The sequence below is a fragment of the Neovison vison genome, chromosome 3 (assembly GCF_020171115.1).
Source record: "Neovison vison isolate M4711 chromosome 3, ASM_NN_V1, whole genome shotgun sequence".
NCBI classification, from domain to species: Eukaryota; Metazoa; Chordata; class Mammalia; order Carnivora; family Mustelidae; genus Neogale; species Neogale vison.
Genome location: NC_058093.1, coordinates 19,324,825 through 19,348,123, shown reverse-complemented (window position 1 = coordinate 19,348,123; position 23,299 = coordinate 19,324,825). Strand labels below are relative to the sequence as shown.

Genomic DNA, 23,299 nt, shown 5'->3' with positions numbered 1-23,299 from the left:
GATATTTATGAAGTATATACCTGTAAGTCGTTCTAAATTAGGTTGCTCACAATGTGCTGTATAAATTAGATCACAGGGCAGCAGTTGTGTTTTCTTCCAGAATTGGACGTGTGCATACCTATTGCCTTTCAGTGGATAGATGCATGGTTCTCCTGGCGCAACTACACGCAGCTGTTTTTTCTGTAATTTCCTGGCAATCGAAAAACCTACCAGTTGAGTACTATAATCAAAGGGCTCAGGGCCTTGTTTTAGGTGCTGAGGGAGCTGCAAAGCTCACGGTTTAAAGCGTTCTTTCTGTTCCTGCTTTGTAATCTGGGAGTGATCTTGGATGGCCACTGTGGGACGGTACTCCTGATTATGGGCTGAAGTTGAATAATGCTAACAGGAGAGAGAGCACGAACAGAGTGAGCCGAGGGGATCCCCTCTACTATTTTCACACTGTCAGGTTTATGGTTTTACTCCTTTGGCTGCTGTTTAACCTCTTGGGACTGCTGTTGGTAATTACATCTTTCTGGCATTAAGAGATTTTGCTTTCCTTTTCCCCCCAAGTCCTTGGGAGGAATAAACCCAAAGAAAAGGGGGGGGGGAGTTTTGCTGTGAATTCTTCAGCCATTTAGTGCAAATTCCTGTAATTACTGGCATTGTGTCCTCCCTGAATGGCACATAATACAGCAGAAGCCACTCCTAATTGAGACCTTACGGGAGGTACAAATCCTCTCTTTGTTCAGCCTGACAAATTAGTGCCAGAAAGTGGCAGGGTCCGAGTGGGAATCAAAGGCAAGAAACACAAAGATGGAACTTAAGGCTACAGTAATAACCCTCTCTTGTCCTGAAGGGAAAAAAAGGAATGACCAAGGAGAAATGAAGTTTTTTTTTTTTTTTTTTTTGTTATAAATTCCCTTGACATGACAGCACCTCAGGGCTGCTCTATTTATTTAGCAAAAGTGATTAAATAGTAATACAACAGGGCTGCCCATTGTTTCCCTGGGTACACCCACCTCACAGACCCCTGCTGCCTCTGCTAATTGATTGACAATGAACGTCTGATAAAGAAGTATGTTGTTAGGACCTGAGGGGGGGGGGCATTTTTTCCCCTTCTCTTTGTGTGTCTGAGTGTGTGTGTGTGTGTCTGTGTGTGTGTGTCTGTGTGTGTGCATGCGCGTGATTTCATTTTTGTTTGAATTGCACTCCAGTTTTTCTTTGCCCCCACCCTTTTTCTCCCCTTCTCCCCCTCTCTCCTCTTGCTTTTTTTTTTTTTTTTTTTTTCCCCTCAGAGCTTTTCAGTGGCTGCCCTCAGCTGATAAAAGCAGGTAGAGAGGAATTAAAATCCTAGTGCAGGCGTTTGACAAGTTTATCTTGGGAGCAAACTTCCTCTCCCCCTGCTCCACTTGAGACGGAACAGTGGTGGTTGAAGAGAGAAAAGGGGAAAGGGGCTGATTATTGGCACGTTGGGATCACAAACGTTTTTTGTTGTTTCTCATTTTGTGAGGACGGATGTCTGAAACTAGTCTATGAACTAAGGTATTTCAGTTAAATTGCTTACCCAACTTTTTAAAAATCTGTGACTAATAACATTTACATGTTGGAGTGAGGGTGGTTGTGCAGTAAGAAATAACAATTTGAAAGATTTCATCTCCCCTCAGTTTCTGAGAAGCCGGGGTTGGTTATTCAAGGGTAAACTCTGGCTGCTGGGGGTGTAACTCAGTACCCCCAGGATACTGAAAGTCGTGGGAAGATGACTAGTGGCAGATCGTTAATAGCCGTTGGTTATAGATGCTCAACTACCTCAGCAGAAGCTAAATCCCTAATTTAACTCCGTTACAGCTGCAAAAACAAATCATTTCAAGCCCCTCTGAAAGCAAAATATATTACACAAACAGAATCGACCTTGTTAATACCGCTTGGCATTTCGCATGATAAATGAAGGTGTCTTTCTGGCAAAGGCCTATTTTATGACATCGCTTAGACGTAAGGGATACCTTTACCCTGGTAATGCAAGCATTCCTGATAGAAAGTATGGAGTGGTTAATTATTCATTAAATAGTTGCCATTTTGGAAGTAAGAAATATTTCTGGGTTAGGCATAGATATTTACTGGCCTTAAAGTAAATCATACAGAATAGCAATTCTTAAGAAGAAGAGAAATTGAATTTGGAATATGATTATGCATATGAGTGTAGGTAAAGAAAGATACGTAGGTTTTTAAGTGCCAAGAAGAGAAGTCGTATATTATGCTCTGGGTTTGGGGGGCTGGGGGTGTGACTTCTAGCATAGTCAAAATCTGTTTTGATTCTCATTTGAAAAATTAGGGCATCCTCTAGTAGCCAAAGTACAGTATCTGCTAAGGAAAAGAGAGACAGAAATAAAAAGATTGACTTTCCTTGACATCTCCAATACCTATCTTTAGTACTATTTTCAAATTTTGTCTTTCACTTGCTAGGAATGATAGTAAGGTGAAGATTTATTTGAGTTAAGGAATAAGCAGATAGCCAATTGGAGGAGAATAAGACAATAAAGAAAAACTGAGATATTCCCCTCAAAACATATAAACAGCTTGAATAAGAGAGAATATTTTAGTTTGGTTTTGCTTTCTTACCTTGCATTGTCTGTCATTTTGTTTCTTAGTGTATTGGGTTGTTGTCTCCCAGAGGAGAAATCGTGTATGTGTGTGTCCTGACAGGCAAAGTTTTATTTCCCCAACCTTGAATATGACCATGGAGGGGTTGTTGATAGTAAAATCTTTAAGTGGCGTTTTGGTGGAGGGTTGATTTCTACAAGCCTTTATTAAGCCCCTCATGTGTGCCACACATGTGCTCTGCCAGGCACCTTGGGATACGCAGTTAGGAATAATTTATGCAGGCTGTTCTCTTGGAAGATTTACAGAATCCCCTCCAAGAGGATATGGGAACTTGAAGAGAGTGAGTAGGAGAATGGGACTGGGAGGTAAGGGGCTAGGCTATGGTGGCCACTGGCTTGGAGACCAGTACATCCCCTCTCTGCATATGCTAGAGAATCCCTGTTGTAGAGAATCTGAACGCGAAAGAGCTAAAGTACTGTGTCTTCCCACTTCTCCGTTCCAAACTTCATCCTGAGATTTCCTATAGAATTAAACTCGGGGAAATCTTGGCTTTTACTACCCATCTATCAAAGATAAAACTTGAATTTCTGTTGAGTACTCATTGTGTAGTTGGTGCTGTGGGAGATACAAGGGAAGCATAGATATGGTCTGGACCCCCTGCATTTTATAGTCTGGTTGTGGATGCACAAAGGAAAATGAGGGGTTACTAGACAGACCGGTCAAGTCCATGCCATATGGTACTTAATGTTCAGAAAATTATCTGGGCTTTTTTTTTTTCCCCCTCCTCTTCTGGGGACTGCATCCATAGGTATTCACAATGGTCCAGAATTTGTATAAAAACAGCCTCAAACCCGACAAGGCTGTCCCAAACCCCTGGTAATAGAATCGTTTAGCTTTATACGAAGAAGGTTGGGAAAGCACCAAATTCCACCTGTGGTATGTGCCCAGGCTGACTTGGAGAAGTTCGTGCTGTGAGATCTACAGTTCTTATGAGGTTTTCTAAAATGAAAAAAACACATCAGTAGGGCTTATGGCAGTTTCATGTGTGCTAAGTGTGTTCATGACAGGATCAAGCTTGCTTTCCTTACTGGGGAGCAGAAAATTGTGGAATCATTGAAGGCACAGAACAGAGTAGAAAGCTCAATTTATAAAATGAAGCTTTTTTGAGTAAAAAGAATTAAAAGGCTGGTTCTGTTAAAAAAAATTTTAAAAGAAGAAGAGCATTTGGCAAAATCCTTAAGACAGAGAAGCATGAGTTTTCTGAGATTATGTTTCTGTCATTTTGGGAATGATGGGCAGCTTTACGCAAGGATTGCTGACATGGATCCTGATCAGCCTAGAGCATTGTTTGTTGGTAAAGGTACATGATACTAAGGAGAATGAGCCTCACTTAGTGGTTAACGGTTACGATCAAGGACTCCGGAATCAGACTGAGTTTCCAGATTTGCTACTCACTGTATGACCCTGAGTACTTATTTAACCTTTCTGCATCTCCATTTTTTAACCTTAGATGTGAGAAAATAATCACATCCACCTCATCAGTTTGTAGTGAGAATAAAATGAGGTAAAAGGGCTTGGAACAGTGCCTGGCACATAGTAAGTGCATATAAGGAGTAGCTCCTTTTATTATTTGTCTACATACGACAATAATTACCTGGATAAAGATAACATAGGCATACATAATCAGATTTACAACTCGCACAAAACTAGGTTAGACAACTAATATGCTTAATGACAGAATCCAGATTCTGAAATGCAAGCTAGAGGAATGGGCGAAACAAGATGTGACTTTAGTAGGGATAAATAGGTAGTCCCATGCTTATATTCGGAAAACGAACTACAAAGATAGAAGGCACAGGACGCTTGATCTAATAGCAGCTCATGTGAATGTACAAATGAAGCAATGGGATACCAGAATCTATGCTTCTGTGTTTACTTCAAAAGCATTCACGAAACAAGTCCAGAAAGAAGAGGTTATATCCTCATTGTGTTCTGCACTGGCCAGATCACATCTGGAAGTTTCATTGACAGCAGCTGCTCTTGAAGAACAAACAGCTACATCTATCAACATGTGGTAGGTTAGTGAACCATGCCACGCACGTGTAACCTGAAATAGGAAGGACACAGGTGGTCGTCGCTATGTTCTTGAAGGCTGCCGCCGAGAAGAGGAGATAGACTTACTCTGGGTAACTCTGCCAGACCAAGGGAACAGATATGTCTATATCGGAATGGATTTCCCTTATTTAAGATTTGATGGCCATAGGTGAAAATTAGTAGAGTGTCCAGAGCCCTGGCCAGTGAGACTGGAAGAACTGGAATTGTGACCTCAAGGCAAGACACTTAACCTGTCTTCTCATCTACAAAAGAAAGATTTACTGATTTGGCTCTTCTGTTTGTGGAAGCCCTACTATGTTCTAAGCACTGCGCTTGATCCATGGTGAACAGAATAATCCCATTATTTGCCTTCACAGAAATTGAAAATTGGAGGCCAGACAAATGAGTAATTATAGCAGACAGTTGAACTCAAAGGTCTTTGAATTTCCTTCCAACACTTCCATCTGTCTGAGATATTTTAGAGGGAACAGCCTTGCTCTATGTGGTCCCTTTTATCTCTCATTCTGCGGTTCTTTGAATGTCTATAGAAGATTAGAGAAAATTAGATTAATGTGGTCCCTTCATTTAAACCTCATTTAATAAGCAATACCTCTTTCCTTTGGGGAAGATATTTTAAACTAGTAGACATATCACTTGACTAAGAAGACAGGAGACAGGCATCTTTTTCCTGATTCTGATGTTTATCATTGGATGAATTTGCTTTTACTCTTTTTTGCAGTCTGAATGTTTTGGTCTAGGAAATGATTTTGAATAAAAATAAATGTACATTGGGAATCTGAATACACACCAAAGTAGTAATATGACTATGGAAAAAGAATGTTCTATAGTTTAGGTTTTGAACTATTTCACATTCTAAAATTCAGAGAGATTTGATCACTTTATATAAGTAGGCTGTTTGATTTTATAGGATATAAATTTGCTTTTTGATTTATTCCTGGTATCTCATCATAGAAGTCACATGTTGGTCTTTGATATGTTTCAGAAGAATAAAATCATTTTGAATTTCAGAAGATACGGATCTTTTGATAGACCTTCCTGAACTTCATAGACCATAGCTGTGCTGTCTCTCTCTCCCCCTTTTTTTTTTTTTAAAGCTGTTCATTTCTCCCAGTCTTTGTTGCTATACTTTGGTCTGGAAAGTTCTTGTCCCTTTTTGTAGCTCCCTTTATGGTTAACATTGTTCTCATCATGTGTTCATTTCCAGCTAAACTTCTGAAGTGAGTGTTAATGTACTATTAGACTGTGCATTGAATTAATAGTTTCTATTTACTGACCTTGCATTGGGGCAGAAATTGGTCTAAGTGTCGTTTTAGGATAGGCTGGGATCTCCTACCTAGGAGATACAGAATAGGTCCGTATTCTTAATTTCTAGCTAAGTTCCTGGAAAAACTAAGTTTTTCATGGACTCCTCTAAATGTAAGAGCTACTTGAGAGGTTTTCTAGAATTCATTACACTGCCTAAAAGCAGAAACATAAGTGAAATGAGGAAATGCATCCCTAGGTAAGGGAATCTAGTAATAGAATAATACCAATTTATTTCCTGCAATATTATTTTCATCCAATCATTCATTCATTCAACAGACATGGGCCACATACAGTTCCAGAAATTGAGGTGTGGGGGTAAATAAAAAATTAATCTTAGCAGTAGAAAACATGACTATATGCAGGTTTTGTTTTGTTTTTTAATTAAAGTACAGTTGACATACAATGTTACATTAATTTCAGGTAGACAACATAGTGCCTGTGCCGGTGCTTATATCCTGAAATATGTCAACAGGAAATGTTTTGATTAAATCACATTAATAAGAAATGAAGAGCATAAAACTCCTTTCCATGTTTCAGAAGCAAAATGGAGGAGGCCTGCAAAGTAGTGAGCCCCGATATTGGGTTACAGGCAGTGTTCTGGGTACAGTTTTGTATTACGCTTTGTTGAAGACTTTTGAGTGTAAAAAATCCTTTATGCTTTTAAAGACTTCTTTATAAGCCTTCCTTGACTACCCTACCCTAATCCCCCAGGTAGAATTGAACATTCTTCCTGCATGACCCCAGTCTCCTGGACTCTTGTCATGGTCCTATGATGTGTGCCTGACTTTTTTTTTTTTTAAGATTATTTATTTATTTATTTGTCAGAGAGAGAGGGAGAGAGAGCGAGCATAGGCAGACAGAGAGGCAGGCAGAGGCAGAGGGAGAAGCAGGCTCCCTGCCGAGCAAGGAGCCCGATGTGGGACTCGATCCCAGGACACTGCGATCATGACCTGAGCTGAAGGCAGCTGCTTAACCAACTGAGCCACCCAGGCGTCCCTGTGCCTGACTTTTTTGAAAGCAGGACCCCAGCACTTCTCAGAGTGATCAGAGCACCATTTTCATCAGAATCCGGAGAGTGGTGGGGGGAGACATGGCTGGACACTTCCCTAGCCCTGTTCACGTTAGGACTCTGGAATTGGGTCTGGAGATTATAACAGAATTTCCAGTTGATTTACATGCATACAAAGTTGGAGAAACCACTGCCCTAACCCATAGAATGTTTTTAGTGAATGAATCAAGCCATACTTCAGTTTTCTCCAGGTTATGTAAGTGCATTTCTTTTAACTGTTTCTTCTACATATGTCCAGCATTTTAACCATTGAGGTATCAACTGCTGATAATCCTCAGGTTTCCATGTCTTCCTTACATTCTCTAACAGGGTTCTATTTAGTGGTGAATACAGATGAAGAAAGAGATTAATTCAAGTCTTTTACTCCCATTCTGGCATCTTTTTTAGTACATCCCAATGTTATGCCTAGTTTCTATTTTATACTTGATAAGCATATTTGGTATTTGAATTTTGAGATAGCCTTTACCTCCCTCATTTCTTTGCTACCGGCAGAGTAATCTTTCCCCTGGACAACCACAGTGACCTCCCAACCAGCCTTCTTTCTTGCTTCCATTCTAACCTTTCCCAACCTTGTCTTATAGTGAATGTGATCTTATTAAACTGCAGATTGATCCTGGTAGACCTCTTTACAGTCCTTCAGTAGCTTCCCACATCTTTTGGCATGAAGACCAGGATCCCTGAAATGACCCCGCATGATTTGACTCCTGCCCACCTCCTCACCTTCAGCTCTTCTTGTCACTTCCTCCCACACACCAAGTCCCGGACATACTGACTTCACCACGCTCTTCTAATATACCATTCCTTCCCACTCCCCTCAGAGCCTTCACACATGCAGTTGCCTCTCCCTGGAATATTGCCAGCATCTCCTCTACACCCAACTCTTTCTTCAGGTCACTGCTTCCACATTACTTTCTGAAGAACACCTTCTCCAACCAGTCCCGCAGACTGACTTAGGACCTATTTAGTTCTCTCCCCTGTCCTGCTGGCTTAGTACCTCTTACTCTAGCACTCTTCATAATTGATGTTATCGTGTCATTTGTGTAATTGTTCATTTAATACCTGCCTCCTCCCCTTGACTGCAAGTGCTATATTTGCCTGTGTTGTCTTGTTCATTGCTGTCTCCCTGGCTCTGCATCTGGTGCATAGTAGGTGTGCACTAAACACTTCTAATCATTACCCTTTTGGAAAGCCAGTTAAGATTTTGAAGGTTTCCAGGGACTTTAAAAAAAAAAAAATTGACTCTACAGGGTGCCTGGCTGGCTCAGTCAGAAGAACGTGTGACTCTTGATCTTAGGGTCATGAGTTTGAGCCCCACAGTTTGGTGTAGAGATTACTTAAATAAATAAGATTCGGGGGAAAAAAATTTTTTTTTACTATGTAACCTTTTAGAGCCTTTATTGTACTGACAGGAGGTATAAATATGCTACATTTCCAAATTTAGTTGACCCCCTCTTTGTAGGACTAGGATTCCTCAAACACATGGTGCAAACCCCTACTCCAGGCACTGTACCATCAGTTTCCTCTCATATGCACATATTGTTTCAATTCCAGCTGGTGTACTGCAATTCATTTCTGGCACGAGCTACCCACAGTTAGCACAAACCCCATGAGTGAAGGGCTTGATCCTTCACAAGGCTGCTCCCACTGCAGATGCCAGCCACAAGTTCAGGATGTCCCTAGGCCACCCACACTCTGACTGACTAGCTGGGGGTTCCCACAGCCCTCTCAGGTTAATAATTTGCTGAAACAACTCACAATTCCAGAAAGTGCTATACTCAATTACTATTTTATTAGAAAGGATACAAATGAGGAGACTCAGAAGGCAAGTCTGGGAGGGTTCCGAATGCAGACCTTCTGTGTTCTTTGCCCGTGGAATCAGAGCATGTCACTCTCCTAGCACATCAGTATATTCATAAACCAGTTCATGAATAGTTCCACAGACTTTCAGTATCCAAAGTTTTTATTAGGGTTTCATTGTATAGGCATGCTTGATCGAATTATTGACCTTGTAATTGAACTCAGTTTCTAGCCCTCATTCCATTTTTTTTTTTTTTTTAAGATTTTATTTATTTATTTGTCAGAGAGAGAGAGAGAAGGCACAAGCAGGGGGAGCTGCAGGCAGAGGCAGAAGCAGGCTCCCAGGTGAGCAAGGAGCCCAAAGCGGAACTCAATCCCAGGACCCTGGGATCATGACCTTAGCCGAAGGCAGATGCTTAACCTACAAACTACCCAGGTGTCCCTGTCCCCATTCCTTCTCAAGAGGTCAGGCTGGCTCAAAGTCTAAACCCTCTAATCGAGTGGTTGGTCCTTCTGGTGAGCACCCTCTATCCGAAGCTATTTGGTGACCCACCATAAGCCACCTCAGTATCATAAGGTCACTTGTGATCCAGGGGGCTCAAGAATAATAAAGACCCTGGTATCACTCAGGAAATTCCACGAGTTTTAGAAACTCCCTGCTAGGAGTGAGGGAGGAAGATGAGACAATCCTCTATTATACAACAGTACAGACAGCAAAAATGCGATCCAGATGAAAGGAGCAAAAGTGCTCAATATGGCTGCACCCCCGAGAAGGAGGCGGCCTTGGCCTGTTTACCTTGTTCTCTCATTTCCAGTCTGCTGCTAGTGGGTGCCTTCCAGCACTGACTGCACTCACTCGGGAGGGGAGCTTTCTAGTGGTATCTTCCTAGGTCTTCTGGGACTAAGCAGCTTCAGAAGCAGCCAGGAAGCTGGCCCTGGTCTGCCCAGCCCGGTGAGAGCCCTCACAGCGGTGGGATGATGTGCACGTCCAGTGACTTTGTGATCCCACTCTCTGACCCAGATATACTCTCAAATCTTGGCTTAAAATAGCTTCTTTTTAAATAGATATTATAAAGGTGACCAGGAAAATTAATTTCATTTATTAGCTTTAGCTAATTTAGTGTGTGTTATATACCACTTCTAGGAGAGAACTAGGATTCCAAAACCAAGGACATGGAGGCTTGTGTGAGTTTCCAGAAGATTGAAAGTCACATTCTTTTATTTTCCCCCAGCTATATTGAGATATAATTGACAAATAATGTGTAAATTTATGGTCTACATTGTGATGATTTGGTATACATACATATTTTGAAATGGTTGCCACAATTAAGGTTAGTAAAGACATCCACCACCTCACAGTTCACAGTTTTTTGTTGTCGTACATTTAAGATTTACTCTCTTACCAGCTGTCAAGTATACAATATTTTAAAAAAATATTTATTTATGTATTTGTCAGAGAGACAGAGAGAGCATGAGGAGGAGGGGCGGCAGGCAGAGGGAGAAGTAGACTCCCTGCTGAGCAAGGAGCCAGATGCAGTGCTTGATGCGGGGCTCGATGACCTGACCTGAAGGCAGACACTTAATTGACTGAGCTACCCAGGCATCCCTGCAAGACAGTTTTCTTAACTGTAGTCACCATGCTATACATTAGATCCCCAGAATTTATTCACTTCCCCCCTGCCCTGCTTTTTTGAAATATAACTAACATATAACATTGTATAAATGTCAGGTGTACAGTGTGGCAATTTGATATACATATATATTGCAAAGTAATTACCACAATTAGGTTAGTTAACACATTTGTCACCTCACGTAGTTACCTAATGGGAGTGTGGGTGGTGAGACTTTTTAAGATCTACTCTCAGAAACTTTCAGGTATACAATAGAATATTGTTGAATATAGTCACTGTGCTGAAAATCACATTCTGACCAGGTATGTATCAATATACCAAGGGTTGTATCTGGCTGATTTTTTCAGTGAAATAAGTAAATCATGTGGGGCTGAGTCAAAAGCCTTACTGAAAATCGTTTCCCTGTCAAATCACCAAGCCTGTACCTCTAACACAGAGGACAGACTTAATTTGAAAGTCTTGGTTCCTTCCTCCATCTTTATCAATAAAGATATTCTTCTTAGCCCCCAGGCTTTTAGAGACCAGACAGAATAATAGATATACATGATTTGGTGGCTGGGAAGCATGTAGACTCAGTGGGATAAGTAATGCATTAGGGGCAGAAGAGCTTGGTCTTCTGTCTGCGGCCCTGCCACTGATGCATTACACGGCCGCGGCCAGCACTAGTAGTCCTGCTGGTCAGCATCTTCGACACTCGAACTTGAAGGGAGATTAAACTGCTGACTGTGTGCAGTTCGTAGGTTACAAAATACCACCAGAACCAAAAGTGCCAAATTTAATTCAGTAATATTGTACATCACTGCATTTTCCCCCTAGAAAATATGCAAGAGGTTCTTAGATGAGTGGAAGTCTTACTGAGGCCTAATACTAGATGGGAAACCTTTAGGAAAATGATGTTTCTCATCCATTGTTAAGATGAAGAATTTTAATTGAATGAAAGGTACCCGGTAATGCAAAGGATTTCCTTGCAAGACGCCGAGCCTAGCTTTCCTGTATGATCTCCGTCACCCACTGCCATGTGTTGCCTGACTGCCTTCCTTTTTCCTTCCCACTCCCATTGGTAGATATTGTGTGTCTGAGCCATCATCTTTTTTTTTTTTTTAAAGATTTTATTTATCTATTTGACAGAGATCACAAGTAGGCAGAGAGACAGGCAGAGAGAGAGGGGGAAGCAGGCTTCCCGCTAAGCAGAAAGCCCAATGTGGGGCTCGATCCCAGGACCCAAGAGGCTTTAAGCCACTGAGCCACCCCCAGGTGCCCCAGAGCCATCATCTTGATAGGGGTTTTACAGAGTTTAAGTATCAAAACTCTTCATTCTGCTCCCAGGGGTCAAGAAGATGGAGATCAAACATCACAGGTATTGCATATCAATCACACTTATTGTTATATAATGGACCCTTTACATTAGAGGGACTTACTCTCATGGTACAGCTGGAGTCCCAAAGGCCATGTGTTCTTGCCACAGCAAACAGGAAAACTGCTTCCTGAAGGCTGGGCTGAACATGCCAGCGTTCTTCTAAACCCACCAGTGAGATAGCTGATGTCTCCATCTGGGAGGAGGCCAGATAAGCAAAGCGGGGATATGCTGGGAATACTCCTCTAGGGAATCCCTTTCAAATGGGAATTTGAGGGCTAATGAATGGGAGTTTCCTGCGTGTAGATGTCTTTTTGTGTCTTGCCTTCTAGCTTCAAGCAGTCTATCTTCAGATACTACACATACAGTTAAAAGTTAGTTTTGGAGATGGTAACAAATCTGTGCTTTTAGAAAGACAGAAAAGCTTGGTAAGAAGACCAAAAAAGGCATAGGGAAAAGGGTCAAGGAGGAGAGTACACCAAGGCAGTCCCTAAATCTTCTAGAACATAAAGAATTTGGTTTGGGTGAAAATGAAAAAAATCAAGCATGGGTTTAAGGGAAGCTGATGAAAGTGATCTCTTTCACTTTGAGACTGTTCCTAGTACTACTTGGATCCACTCTCATGACTTTAATTTTATCAAATTGTTGTCATTACTAAAATAGCTCAAGTAGAAATTACTCTAAGAGATGCTGTCAGGGTTTTTCGAGGGTTTTAGCGAAGAAGAGGGAAGGTTGTGTTGTAAAGACCCTATAAAGTTCAAAGGGATGAGACTCACAAAAAAATATAAGGAAAGAGGAGCAGGCATTCAGAGCGGGGAGTGACGTGAAAGAGAAGTCTGAGGAGCCCCTACCGGGACAGTGTCACAGAAGCGACGGGCTGGATGAGGCTGGTGTACACAGAGACTTCTGCGTATAAGCCGGAAGGAAACATAGGTTCCAGAGAAAGACTGAAGAAAGACAGCTTGCTTCTCAGGGAAATCAGAAAGATAATCTGAACTTCTAAGCCAGTAAGAGGTTATTGACCTTTCAAAGCCATTGAAATAGAGGTGGAACCACTGTGCTGTGCTTCCACAGAAACATGGCCTACCAACTATGTCTTCTCTTCCTCACTTGGGTTTCCTCACTTCTTTATAAAGTGCTGTGCCACAAGAAGAGAGTTAGTGGTGGTTTAATAGAATGTTAAAGATCAGGGAGAATCACTGTAGGAAGACGATCGTTGGGGTACACAGCAAACTCTGTGAGGCAAAAGGGTTCAGTAAAGGGCTGAACCCTGTAGGGGGAGTGAGGCAGTTGCTTTGGGCATACGACTTAAGAGGATGCCTCCCCCAACCACTCAGTATTGAGATAAATAATATCTTACATGTAACCTCATTGAAAAGTCTCAATTAATGTAAAAAAAATCCATGATGAACAAAATGTAAAATTTTAGAGATAGGATCAGCATGACAGAATTTTTCTTTTGTCTCGGGCTTGTATATGGCTTGGCACTGGTTCAGAGGAACATTCCAGTAAGACCATTGATTTTTTTTTTTTTTTTAAGATTTTGTTTATTTATTTGAGAGAGAGAGAGTATGAGCAGGGGGAGAGGAAGAACCAGACTCCCGCTCAGCAAGGAGTTTGGTGTGGAACTCGATCCCAAGACCCTGGGATCATGACCGGAGCCAAAGACAGATACTTAACTGAGCCACCCAGGCACCCAAGACTGTTGATGAAATAAGACAACTTCCCCCAAAGCTTTCAGTGTGTAAGTTCCAAGTAGCCCAGACCAGCATTTGCTTTATTACAAGGATGGTGAGGCTGAACTCCTTTCCTTGTCTGGGGTTGCATGGTATAATATGGGGAATCCTGCTACTCCTGTGTTTAAGAGACAACTGGCAGCGGAAAGTAGACTGTGACAGAGGGACAATATTCCCACTGCTGGCCACATTGATGTTTAAAATAATCAGATCAGTTCAGCCCTTTCCCTTTCTGCAGTTTTCCAAATAAGTTACTGGTTGCGAGTGTTTCACCAGCAGGATTACTTCATGAAGAAAAGAGCCAGTGTTCCTGGCAGGTAATGGAGGAGGTGGTGGTGCAGTGTGGACAAGGCTTCTCTTTGATACGTCTCTACTCTAAACGAGCGTAGTGGCACGAATCTTTTCTTTCGGCTCAGAAAGTAGAGCTGGTGAGAGGGCTTTCCTCCTTCCCATGATAGACCTTGTATCTGTTACTTGCAGGGAAAAGTGATTTAATAGTGTCCATACTCAGACCTCTTATTTTGCCCTTTGTGCTGTCACAAAGCTGAGAACCACTGTGCTGTCATATCTTCCTCACTTGGCTTTTACTTACTTCTTTATAAAGAAAGAAATGTCTTCTTTGGAAATGCATGTTGATTATATCGTACCACCTAATGGTTTATAATAAGACCTTAGCATCTTAATGGATAGCTCTAGGTAAAAATATTAGGTTACATAAAGAGAACTCTTAACCAGCCATTATTCAGTTTCAAATACATCATATGCTCTCAGTCACATAACAGAAAATCAAATTCAAATTGGTTTGTACAGTAATGGGGAATGCATCTCAGTCAGCTGAGCTTTGGGAGTCAGAAGATCTGGTAGCTCAAAATTTTTGCACTCTTGTCTTTTGGTCTTCAAGCCCCAAACAAACAGCATTTTCTCCCTGAAACCACCTGCCCCTTCTGACTGATGGATTTCTCATATAATATCATGGGCATCTTTGACAATCCCAGTCCTTTGCACATTAGTTAACAAAAATGTTGCAGTTCATCTCCATAGTATCTCCTTCTCTTTCCCCTTCCTGCTCCCAAGCTCACTGCCTACTTAGCCCAGACTAGTGCAATAACTTATCAACTTGTCCTGTCCCCTTCCTTTTTTTTTTCCTTGCCAGTTAATCTTTCCGAAGCTCAGATTGCTGTTCTGCCTCAAACAACTCTAGCTCTTCCTGTATCTTATTGGTTAGTAAGCATTCCTCTCCCTAAACCTTCAGGATTCTTAGGTTCTAGCTATAGTTTATGATTCCAAGTTCTTTTTTCCTAACACCCCTCTCATTACGGGGGCTTCAGACATCTGGAATAATCAACATTTTCCAAACATGCCCCTATTTTTCTGAGCTGTCGTCTTCCAAAATCTCTTTTCTTTTTCAAGGCCCAGTTCAAATGCCCCAGGCCTGCACAGCCTTCCCCTGTCTCCACAGTTAGAGCTATTGCTTCCTCCTTGGCTTATCTCTTACTATCTTGAGCTTTCCACCATCTAGATTTGCACTCTTGTCCCCTTCATCCTTCATAGTCAGGGTGATGCTAATGCTGTGAGGGCCTAGGCTAATTCATTGACAGAGTACCTTATGCTCTTTTGTATAATTGATTTATATTTCCTGTACTTCTCGTATTGCTATATACGAAGAGATCATTTTTAAAATATTTTATATATAGGAAATAGCTACATGGAAATTCATCCATATATATATTAGCGTTTCTCATCAAGTACCACATCAGCTACTTCTATTAAGCTCTGTCTTCTTTCTTAACTTCTTTCTTAACCATGGACAGAATACTTTATCACACTCTGCCTCAGTTTCTTAATCTATAAAATGGGGATAATACCTACCTTGTAGAATTGATAATAAATATGTGTGTGTGTGAGGTACTTATAACTGTGCCTGGCATATAGTAAGTACTATGTATTTGTTTATCCATTTACCTATTTATTATTTCCATTTAAAATTACTTACTGTTTTCTTGAGAGTCTTGGGTAAAGAGCCAACAGGCACAGAAATTAATGAGAAAATTTGTCATAAACTATTAAGAAAACAAGTGTGAAAAAATATTAAGTTTAGACTGATTTAAATATACTAGATGGAGAAATAACATTTTATTGTTAACCTTCTCTGACCTTATATTACCATAATATTGGTACTGAAGCACCTTATCACAAACATCTTCCAAACCATGTCTTTGGAAGTAAAAATCTATGTCACAGATACTTTTAATTCAGTGTAGCTATTTAGTAGACAAAAAAAGCAGTCAGAGTCTCTAGAACAGTGCACATATTTACTTACTTGCCTTGGCAAAAATCAAGATTTATTGCCTTTCAAGATAAATTTTGACTAAATATTGACTTTAGTCTCTCAATCATTGTTTACCTGAAAGACCAATGAATCTTGACACTTCTCAACTTGAGTTGGAATCTACTTGGTATTTATTAATGTATTTCATATGATTTGTAATCTTAGTAAAACATTCTATGAAGAGTAAACAAACATTAAAGCTTTTATCCAGCATAGACAGGCTTTATGTTTTCTTTTTATTTTTTTTTCTGTAAAAACTTTATTGTTTCCATTTGGTCCACAGCTGAGGAGGGGCTTCAGGGTGTTAAAAAACTGCTTAGTGGCTGCAGGAAATAGATACCCTGATACCTGGGGAATACAGAGGAACCCCTCAAAGACCACTGGGCTCCAGAGGCTCCTAGTCCTTCTTGAGGGCGAGTCTTTACAGGAGATGCTAGTCCAGCCCATGCCCTAACTTGCAGAAGTTAGGTGGTCGCCATCTTCTTGATGAGTTTCACCTCCTCATCTAGGAAGTGGCTCTCCAGGAAGTCACAGAAATGGAGGTCTGTGCGGGTAGAACCGCCTTGATGATCCCAAAGGGCCCAGCTCAGTTCTCCTCTGCCCTGATTTTGCATCTTCAGGAGACACTGGGCACCCTCATGCTTCCACTGGGAGACCTGGCAGAAGAGCTGGCACACGCCCTCCAGAGCCACATCATTGCGGCCAAAAATAGAAGCCCAAGGAGAGGTAGGTGTAGAAAGCCTGCAGATGTAGTTTGACCCAGAAGTTGACAGCAGCCTCTACTTCGGTGAAATAATTCTGATGAATCTAGGAGCTTAAGGTTGGTGGGAAGTAAGGAGCTAACCACAAAAAACAGTGTTGGCTGGTCCCAGAGGCAGAGGATGGTCAAGAAAGGATGATTTTGGAGGTTGCACCTGGGAAGGAGGTTGGGGGTGGTTGGAGGTTGAAAGAAGGGGTAGTCCCCCAGTCTGTTTCATGCAAACATTGTGGAAGTGAGAGACAGCTGCATGGGATTGCCGGGTGCTATCTGTATTTTCAGTCAACAGTGAGTCAATGGTTTAGACTGTAAGCTTGGAAAACAGAGTTCTGTATGACCTTTTTCCTGCTGATTCTTATAAAGTAGCAAGTCATTGAAAACCTGCCCCCACATTTCTGTTTTCCTTCATTTTGGAAAATCTAGTTTATAGAGCTTTGGATCAAAATCCAGGCCTTCAATCCCCATTTTACAAAGTGCTTAGCACAGGTCATTGTCCCGCACCAGGACACTGGACAGCGGGGTTGAGGGGCAAGGACAATCCTTTTGCCCTTCCTATGGCCACCTCTCCCTCCATTGTGTGCATATAGTAAAAGAGGGTATGAAACTTGCCAGTTTTTTCCCTTTTAACGGAGAAAATGAAAACTTATCCCCTTACTCTTATCCCTTTTCCTCCCTTTTTTATAAAGACCCCCTTCTCTTCTTTCTTTTTGTTTGCCTTTGTTTTTTTTCTTAGAGCATTTCCTACCTTCCAAACACAAAATACCAAATTTACTTGACCAAACTGAGTCAAGGAGGTAGTGTGGCTGACCACACTTAGAAGGCATTGTGTGAGTTCTTTCCTTAGGGAGACCCGCCTGGATCTAGCCACAGCTCTCTTCATTTTCCTCTTATGCCCATGAATTTTCCAGCTGCCGGTCAGGGGAAGGAGGGCAGATGTGGTAGCCATGAGGCAGTGAGAAGGTGGTTGGCTTCTCCTCAAGAGCTCGGCTTCAGGAACACCACGTTGCGGCCAATTGAGCTAACTAGGTACACTTGTTAGAAGAAAGCTTGTGCCTTTGTGGAGAATTATGCCAAAATTTCTGCTTCAACCCCTGGCAACAGATTCTTTTGGTCGTCTTTAGTAAAAGGCCATTTGGGAAATGGACTGTACATGCAGCAAATAGGATTCAGTTAAATGGTAACATTTGTTTCCAAAAGAGTACCAGAGGGGAAGCTAAGCTCTTCAGAGCATGTGTTCATTAAAGATTTGAAGTGGGGTGGGAAGCAATAAAAAAAAAAAGGCCAGTGAGTTCTCTTGTGAGATAGTTTTTTGTTCCTATGAATTGAACACCCTCTGAAAAGTTTCAAAAAGAGACTGGGAAGAATGTATTTGCTTTGATCCAATATGTGGAGGGTTCCCTACTACAAATACCCCTTAATTTAGAAGTATTATTCAAAACTCTGTTTGAAAGTACATAAAAATATAATATGTAAATAAGCTCTAATTAGTTATTTCAATTAATTATTTTTTGTCTCTGCTTTGCAGTTCTGTTTTTCTCCCCATAATGTCGCTTGTCAGAGTCCAGCTTTGGCACCCTTCAAAAAATGTGTTTTTGTCATAGTCGTTATTACAAAAACACATTTTTTTTTGCCTTGTTGAAAACATCACAATGATAAAGTAAAATCCAGATCATATAGCTTTAGGGGAATTGTTTAGACATTTTTAGTCTCTGATTTGCTAGTATGATATTAAAGAGGGAATCTTAAAATTAATTGAAAAAATAGGTGTTTCCTTCTTCAAATAAATGGTAAGTGGTGTTTTTTAGAAAATGAATCTGCATTAGGCCACTAGCCTCTAATCTTCTTTGACCCTCCTGTGTTCTTTCAATAACAAATACTACATTGAATTTGGAGATTAAAAGTTTTAATTCTAAACCAAGTAAGATGCTTCTCAGTGGAGACCGTGAATGCTGTGGGAAAACACTGGTAAAATGAACTCAGGTTGTTTCTACATAGCAGAATTTTAGAAATTGACTGGGAACCTGAAATGTTGATTTTGGAAGCTGAGAGAGTATACTGCATGACCATTTACAAGGTTTTCATTTGAGGGGCTGCACACCCTCTGTGCTTGAATGGAATTAGAATTTTAGAGCTTGGAGGGGCCTTAGCAGCCACCTGGAAACCAGGGAGCCATTCTCAGCTTTTCCCCCACCAGCGTCTCTGGTGGTAGTTGACTGGTTGGGGAGAAATGCAGGTTCCTGGGCTCTAATCCAGAGCTACAGAATCAAAGTCTTATGGGTGGGAGTTGGGGTGGGGGAGGGGTCTACATTTTTCACAGGCTTCTTCAGAAAATTCTGACATTCCCTGAATTTGGCAAACCATGGATTTAGGATGGCCCCTTCCTTTGCAGCGTGGAAAGCAGACTTAGAGAGTCTGATGGGTCAAGTTCACAGTCTGTCCTAGGCAAGAATGGACTTTCTAACTTGGACTTGTGCTTGTCTGTACACCATGTATCCAAAACAGTCCTAAGCATGCAGATAGGTTCAAACCTACTTCTGGATCATTAGGGGTGATTTCAGCATGGCAAGTAGGAGAGCATCGTTCTAAATAAGGTATGAAGGTAAAGACACCCAAGAACTGTTACTTCTGTCAAATCTAAAGCCTGATCGAGCCCTAGCCACGCTCTGTCAGCCCTTCTCTCTTTGATGAGCCTGGAGACCAGTGCACAGTGGTAAGAATGCTTAGCTAATTTAGTTAGCCCGTGTAGTTGAACCCCAGTGTGTTAGGCTTTGGGCCTGTGTGCCTGGTTGAGATATAAATTTTTAGAACATATACTTTCTTTAAAAAATGCATATTTGTGTATTTTAATAATGCTTATGTATGTTACATCTAAAAATCATAATGTCATTAAAAACTATAGACTGATTTACACAGTAGTACCCACTAAAGCATATATAAATATCTAGCAAATGCTTGCTAATGTTAATTACATCTTAAATTCAAACAACCAAAAAACTAAAGTGACCCTAATTTATTTTTGCTGTATTCTTTGGTGAGTTTAAACTATAGTGATGATCTGGAATTCCTGCAGGACCATGATCACTTTCTAAATCCTTAGAAAAGACTGAGTTTTATACATTGTCATTTCAGTGTTCAATTTGACCATCAGCGAATTTTTGGAAACAGCAATATCCCAGTGTCTAGGATGTGTCAAGTTCCACTGAATTCTGCTCCACAGTCCATATATGATCACATGAGCAATGTGTAATTCTTAGAATGGGCAACATATTTTTCATGGGGTTATTAACCAAAGAATGCTGTTTTAAGAGGCAGGTGACCAGGTTAGGTGAATCGGTTCTGAAAGAGCTTTGAGAAATTAGAATCTCTTTATATCCAGGTGTATGTGTGTCCAAGTAATACTCAATTTATCATCCTTTCTACATAAACAGTTATTGATGGTCTGCTGTATGTAAAGCTCTGTGTTAAGTACTGAGGATAAGAAATTGCTTTGAGGAGTTTCTAGTGTGGTTCTTATTGGACAAGCACATAAAAAGGCACAGTAGTTTCCGGAAGCGTGTGCTAAATGCCAGATGAACAGTACTGCAGTCAGTGCAGCAAACACATTCCAGAGCTCACAGCCTGCTCATGGTGACCGACGACCGCACCTTCCCTCAGGGACAGCAGCAGCATGTGTGTTTGCTGCTGCTCTGTCTGTTGCACACATCTCATTGCTCAGCCCATCCGAAAAACAGGAGCTTGTTCTAATTTTGCTGCTACTCAACAGTAAAGAAATAGCCATTCCAGGAAGGAACAGTGTGCAGCTTTTGAAGCATAATACTGATGCACTTACGTACTGTCTTTTAGTACCTCTTGTCTTTAAAGCAATACAATCTAATTCTCTTCCTGGAGAATGCACAGCAAGACTGCTTGATTACTGATACCATTTTATTTGTGATGAAAATTAAAGTCCTTTGAGTTTTTGTTATATTTTCATTCGTGGAGTTCATGTGAATTAGTTTTTTCTTAGGTTAGCAGTTTGTTAAATAAACTGTTCAGAGCTCCTTTAATGGACGTGAGGTTCCACAGTGATGGTGATGGTGATGGGGGGGGGTTAAATAGGCTTAATGTGAGATTTCTTTGGTCAGTGCAGTTCTTGATCCAGCCATGTTCCAGAAATAGATTTCTGAAATGAAAGCAGTTGATCAGAAATGCCAGGATAATGTTGCTCTTTGTATAATCATGATTACCTGTTCTTGGCTGCCTGGATTTAATTCCTTGGGTTCTGATGGGATTTCTATACTCACCAAGACAATGTAGTGCCTCCTACCTGAAGAAAAAGCATGGCTTCTTTGTGACAGGGCCTAGATTATTACTAGTCCGCCCGAGAGTCCCGGGACAATGCTCACAGAATCATGGATTTCCTCGGGCCTTAGCAATGACTTGCCGGCAGCCACTGGTCTTGAGTAACGGGCAGGCTTTGGCAAAGGGGAAATCAGAGAAGAGGGTTTTGTGTAAGGAGACGTAATATGCACCAACGTGTGGAGGGTCGAGTGAGCACCCTGTTTATTTGGGGAATAACAAGGAGAGTTCTCTGATTGCAATAAAGAAGTTATATTTCCATTGGAGAGTAGTAGGAGTAGAGAGTTGGAAAGGTGATATAGGGGCCAGTCGGGGGATTCATTGACTGTGTAAGTAAAGGAAGACTGCGTACTGGATTTAGAATCATTTTAAACTCAGACTTAGAGCTCAAAGCTCATTTTAAACTCAAGCTTAGAGCCGAATCCAAACTCCACGTCTTCCAGGTTCGGTGACCTCAGATTGGCTAAAACCATCTCACAGATGTGTTGTACGCGTTATATAAGATCCTTTATGAGAAGTCCCCAGCAAAATGTCTGGTGGTGGAAAGAGAGCTTATGAGGAACAAGTGAAGTGCTAATAGTGGGGTTGTAGAGAGGCTGATCTCTGACTACTGTATGCAGAAGACACAGAAGAGAGCAGAAACGGGACCATATTAGGTTCCAGTTATGGCAGCCCCGTAGAAGGTAAGGGGTTGAGGATATAGGGCTAGGAAGAGAAGGACACATCTATACATGTATTCTCTGAAGTTTTTTCTTTTTCTTTCCTTTTGCGGACTTTTGTTTGAGGGTTGTGTAACCTGTTCCGTGGTGTTAAAAGTACAACACTACAGGCACCTGGGTGGCTGATTCATTAAGCCTCTGCCTTTGGCTCAGGTCATGATCCCAGGCTCCTGGGATCAAGTCCCTTGTTGGGCCCTCTGCTCGGTGGGGAGCCTGCATCTCCCTCTCCCACTGCCCCTGCTTGTGCTCTCTCTCTCTCGCTGTGTGTCTCTCTCTGTCAAATAAATAAATACAGTCTTTAAAAAAAAAAGTACAGCACTAATCAGAGACTCCTCCTTCTGCTTGGACAGGATGTCAGCGATCCATAGGTCTCTCCAGTGGGAAGGCCAAGGTGTGCAGTTACAGTGGGTGGTATTACTGCAGCGGCTGCCATGTGGACGACAGTTTCCTCATCCCGGCGCGCATAGTCCACAACTGGGATACTTCAAAGTACAAGGTAAGCACAGAGTCCGAGTTCACCTCACAGTCGCAGGGTGGCTGTTCAGCTGTCGTTGTGTGGATTAAGAAATAATGGTGTAAGAATTTAAGCAGCCTTGACTAGGTAGTCTCATAAAAGCTACGAGATCTTAACTAATGCTTCTTAAATATCTCCCATTTAAAGGCGTCTTAACTACAACTTTTTATTCATTTCCTCACTTAAAAAGATAATATAGCAGTTTCTACTTCTGGGCCTTGATAATTAACTGTGGGTGCTAAAAAGGAATTCTGATTAGAGAGGCCTCATTTTTTTTTTTTTTTTTTTTTTTTAGATCTTACCTCCAAAATCACAATATTCTCAGAGGATAAAAATGGGAAAGTAGGGGCGCCTGGGTGGCTGAGTGGGTTTAGCCTCTGCCTTCGGCTCGGGTCATAATCTCAGGATCCTGAGATCAAGCCCCACATCGGGCTCTCTGCTCAGCAGGGAGCCTGCTTCTCCCTCTCCCTGCCTGCCTCTCTGCCTACTTGTGATCTCTCTGTCTGTGAAATAAATAAAATCTTTAAAAAAAAAAAAAAAAAGGAAAACGCATGCATGGGCATACTAGTGACTTTTGAAGAAGAGGTTGTATGTAGTCAAGGTATTTCTTACTTTGAGTAGGACTACTCCTACTCATGTGAAGGTCAGTCTTCCAGCAGGTCCATCTCTCCTGGAACTAGAAGCTGACAGGAAGCTAAGAGGATTTCTGGGTGCATGGCCACACCAAGGAGCAGTTCACTGAGCCACCCTTAGACCTTCAGCTGGACTGACTGTCCCTTATTTTTTAAAAAGGGAGGAAGTGAGAAGCACGCTTTGCAGAGTAACTGCTAACAACCTAGCAGGGTATCCCAAAAGTACAAATAGAGTTGGTAGCTATAAAAATGCAAGTCAACTGAGTAGGAGAGGAAGTCTGAGCACTGGGACACTCGCCTTAAGAGGGTGGGAGGGGGGGAGCAACCAGCAGAGGAGGACCCTAGTGTGCTCAACAAGCCACACAAAGAATGTGTCTTCAGATCAGTTGTGACATAAGCTGATACGTAGGTCAGATAAGATGAGCA

General features: G+C 41.5%; 1 protein-coding gene across 4 annotated transcripts in view; it reads left to right on the top strand.

Annotated features, from left to right (window-relative positions):
* The window catches only part of PLEKHM3 (pleckstrin homology domain containing M3), a 183,872-nt gene that overhangs the window by 44,794 nt on the left and 115,779 nt on the right, over positions 1–23,299 (top strand). For all 4 annotated transcript variants that reach the window (XM_044241453.1, XM_044241454.1, XM_044241456.1 and 1 more), the window contains exon 4: positions 22,078–22,223. In XM_044241453.1, the coding sequence (XP_044097388.1) occupies positions 22,078–22,223 (146 nt within the window). The remainder of the gene's footprint in view (positions 1–22,077; positions 22,224–23,299) is intronic.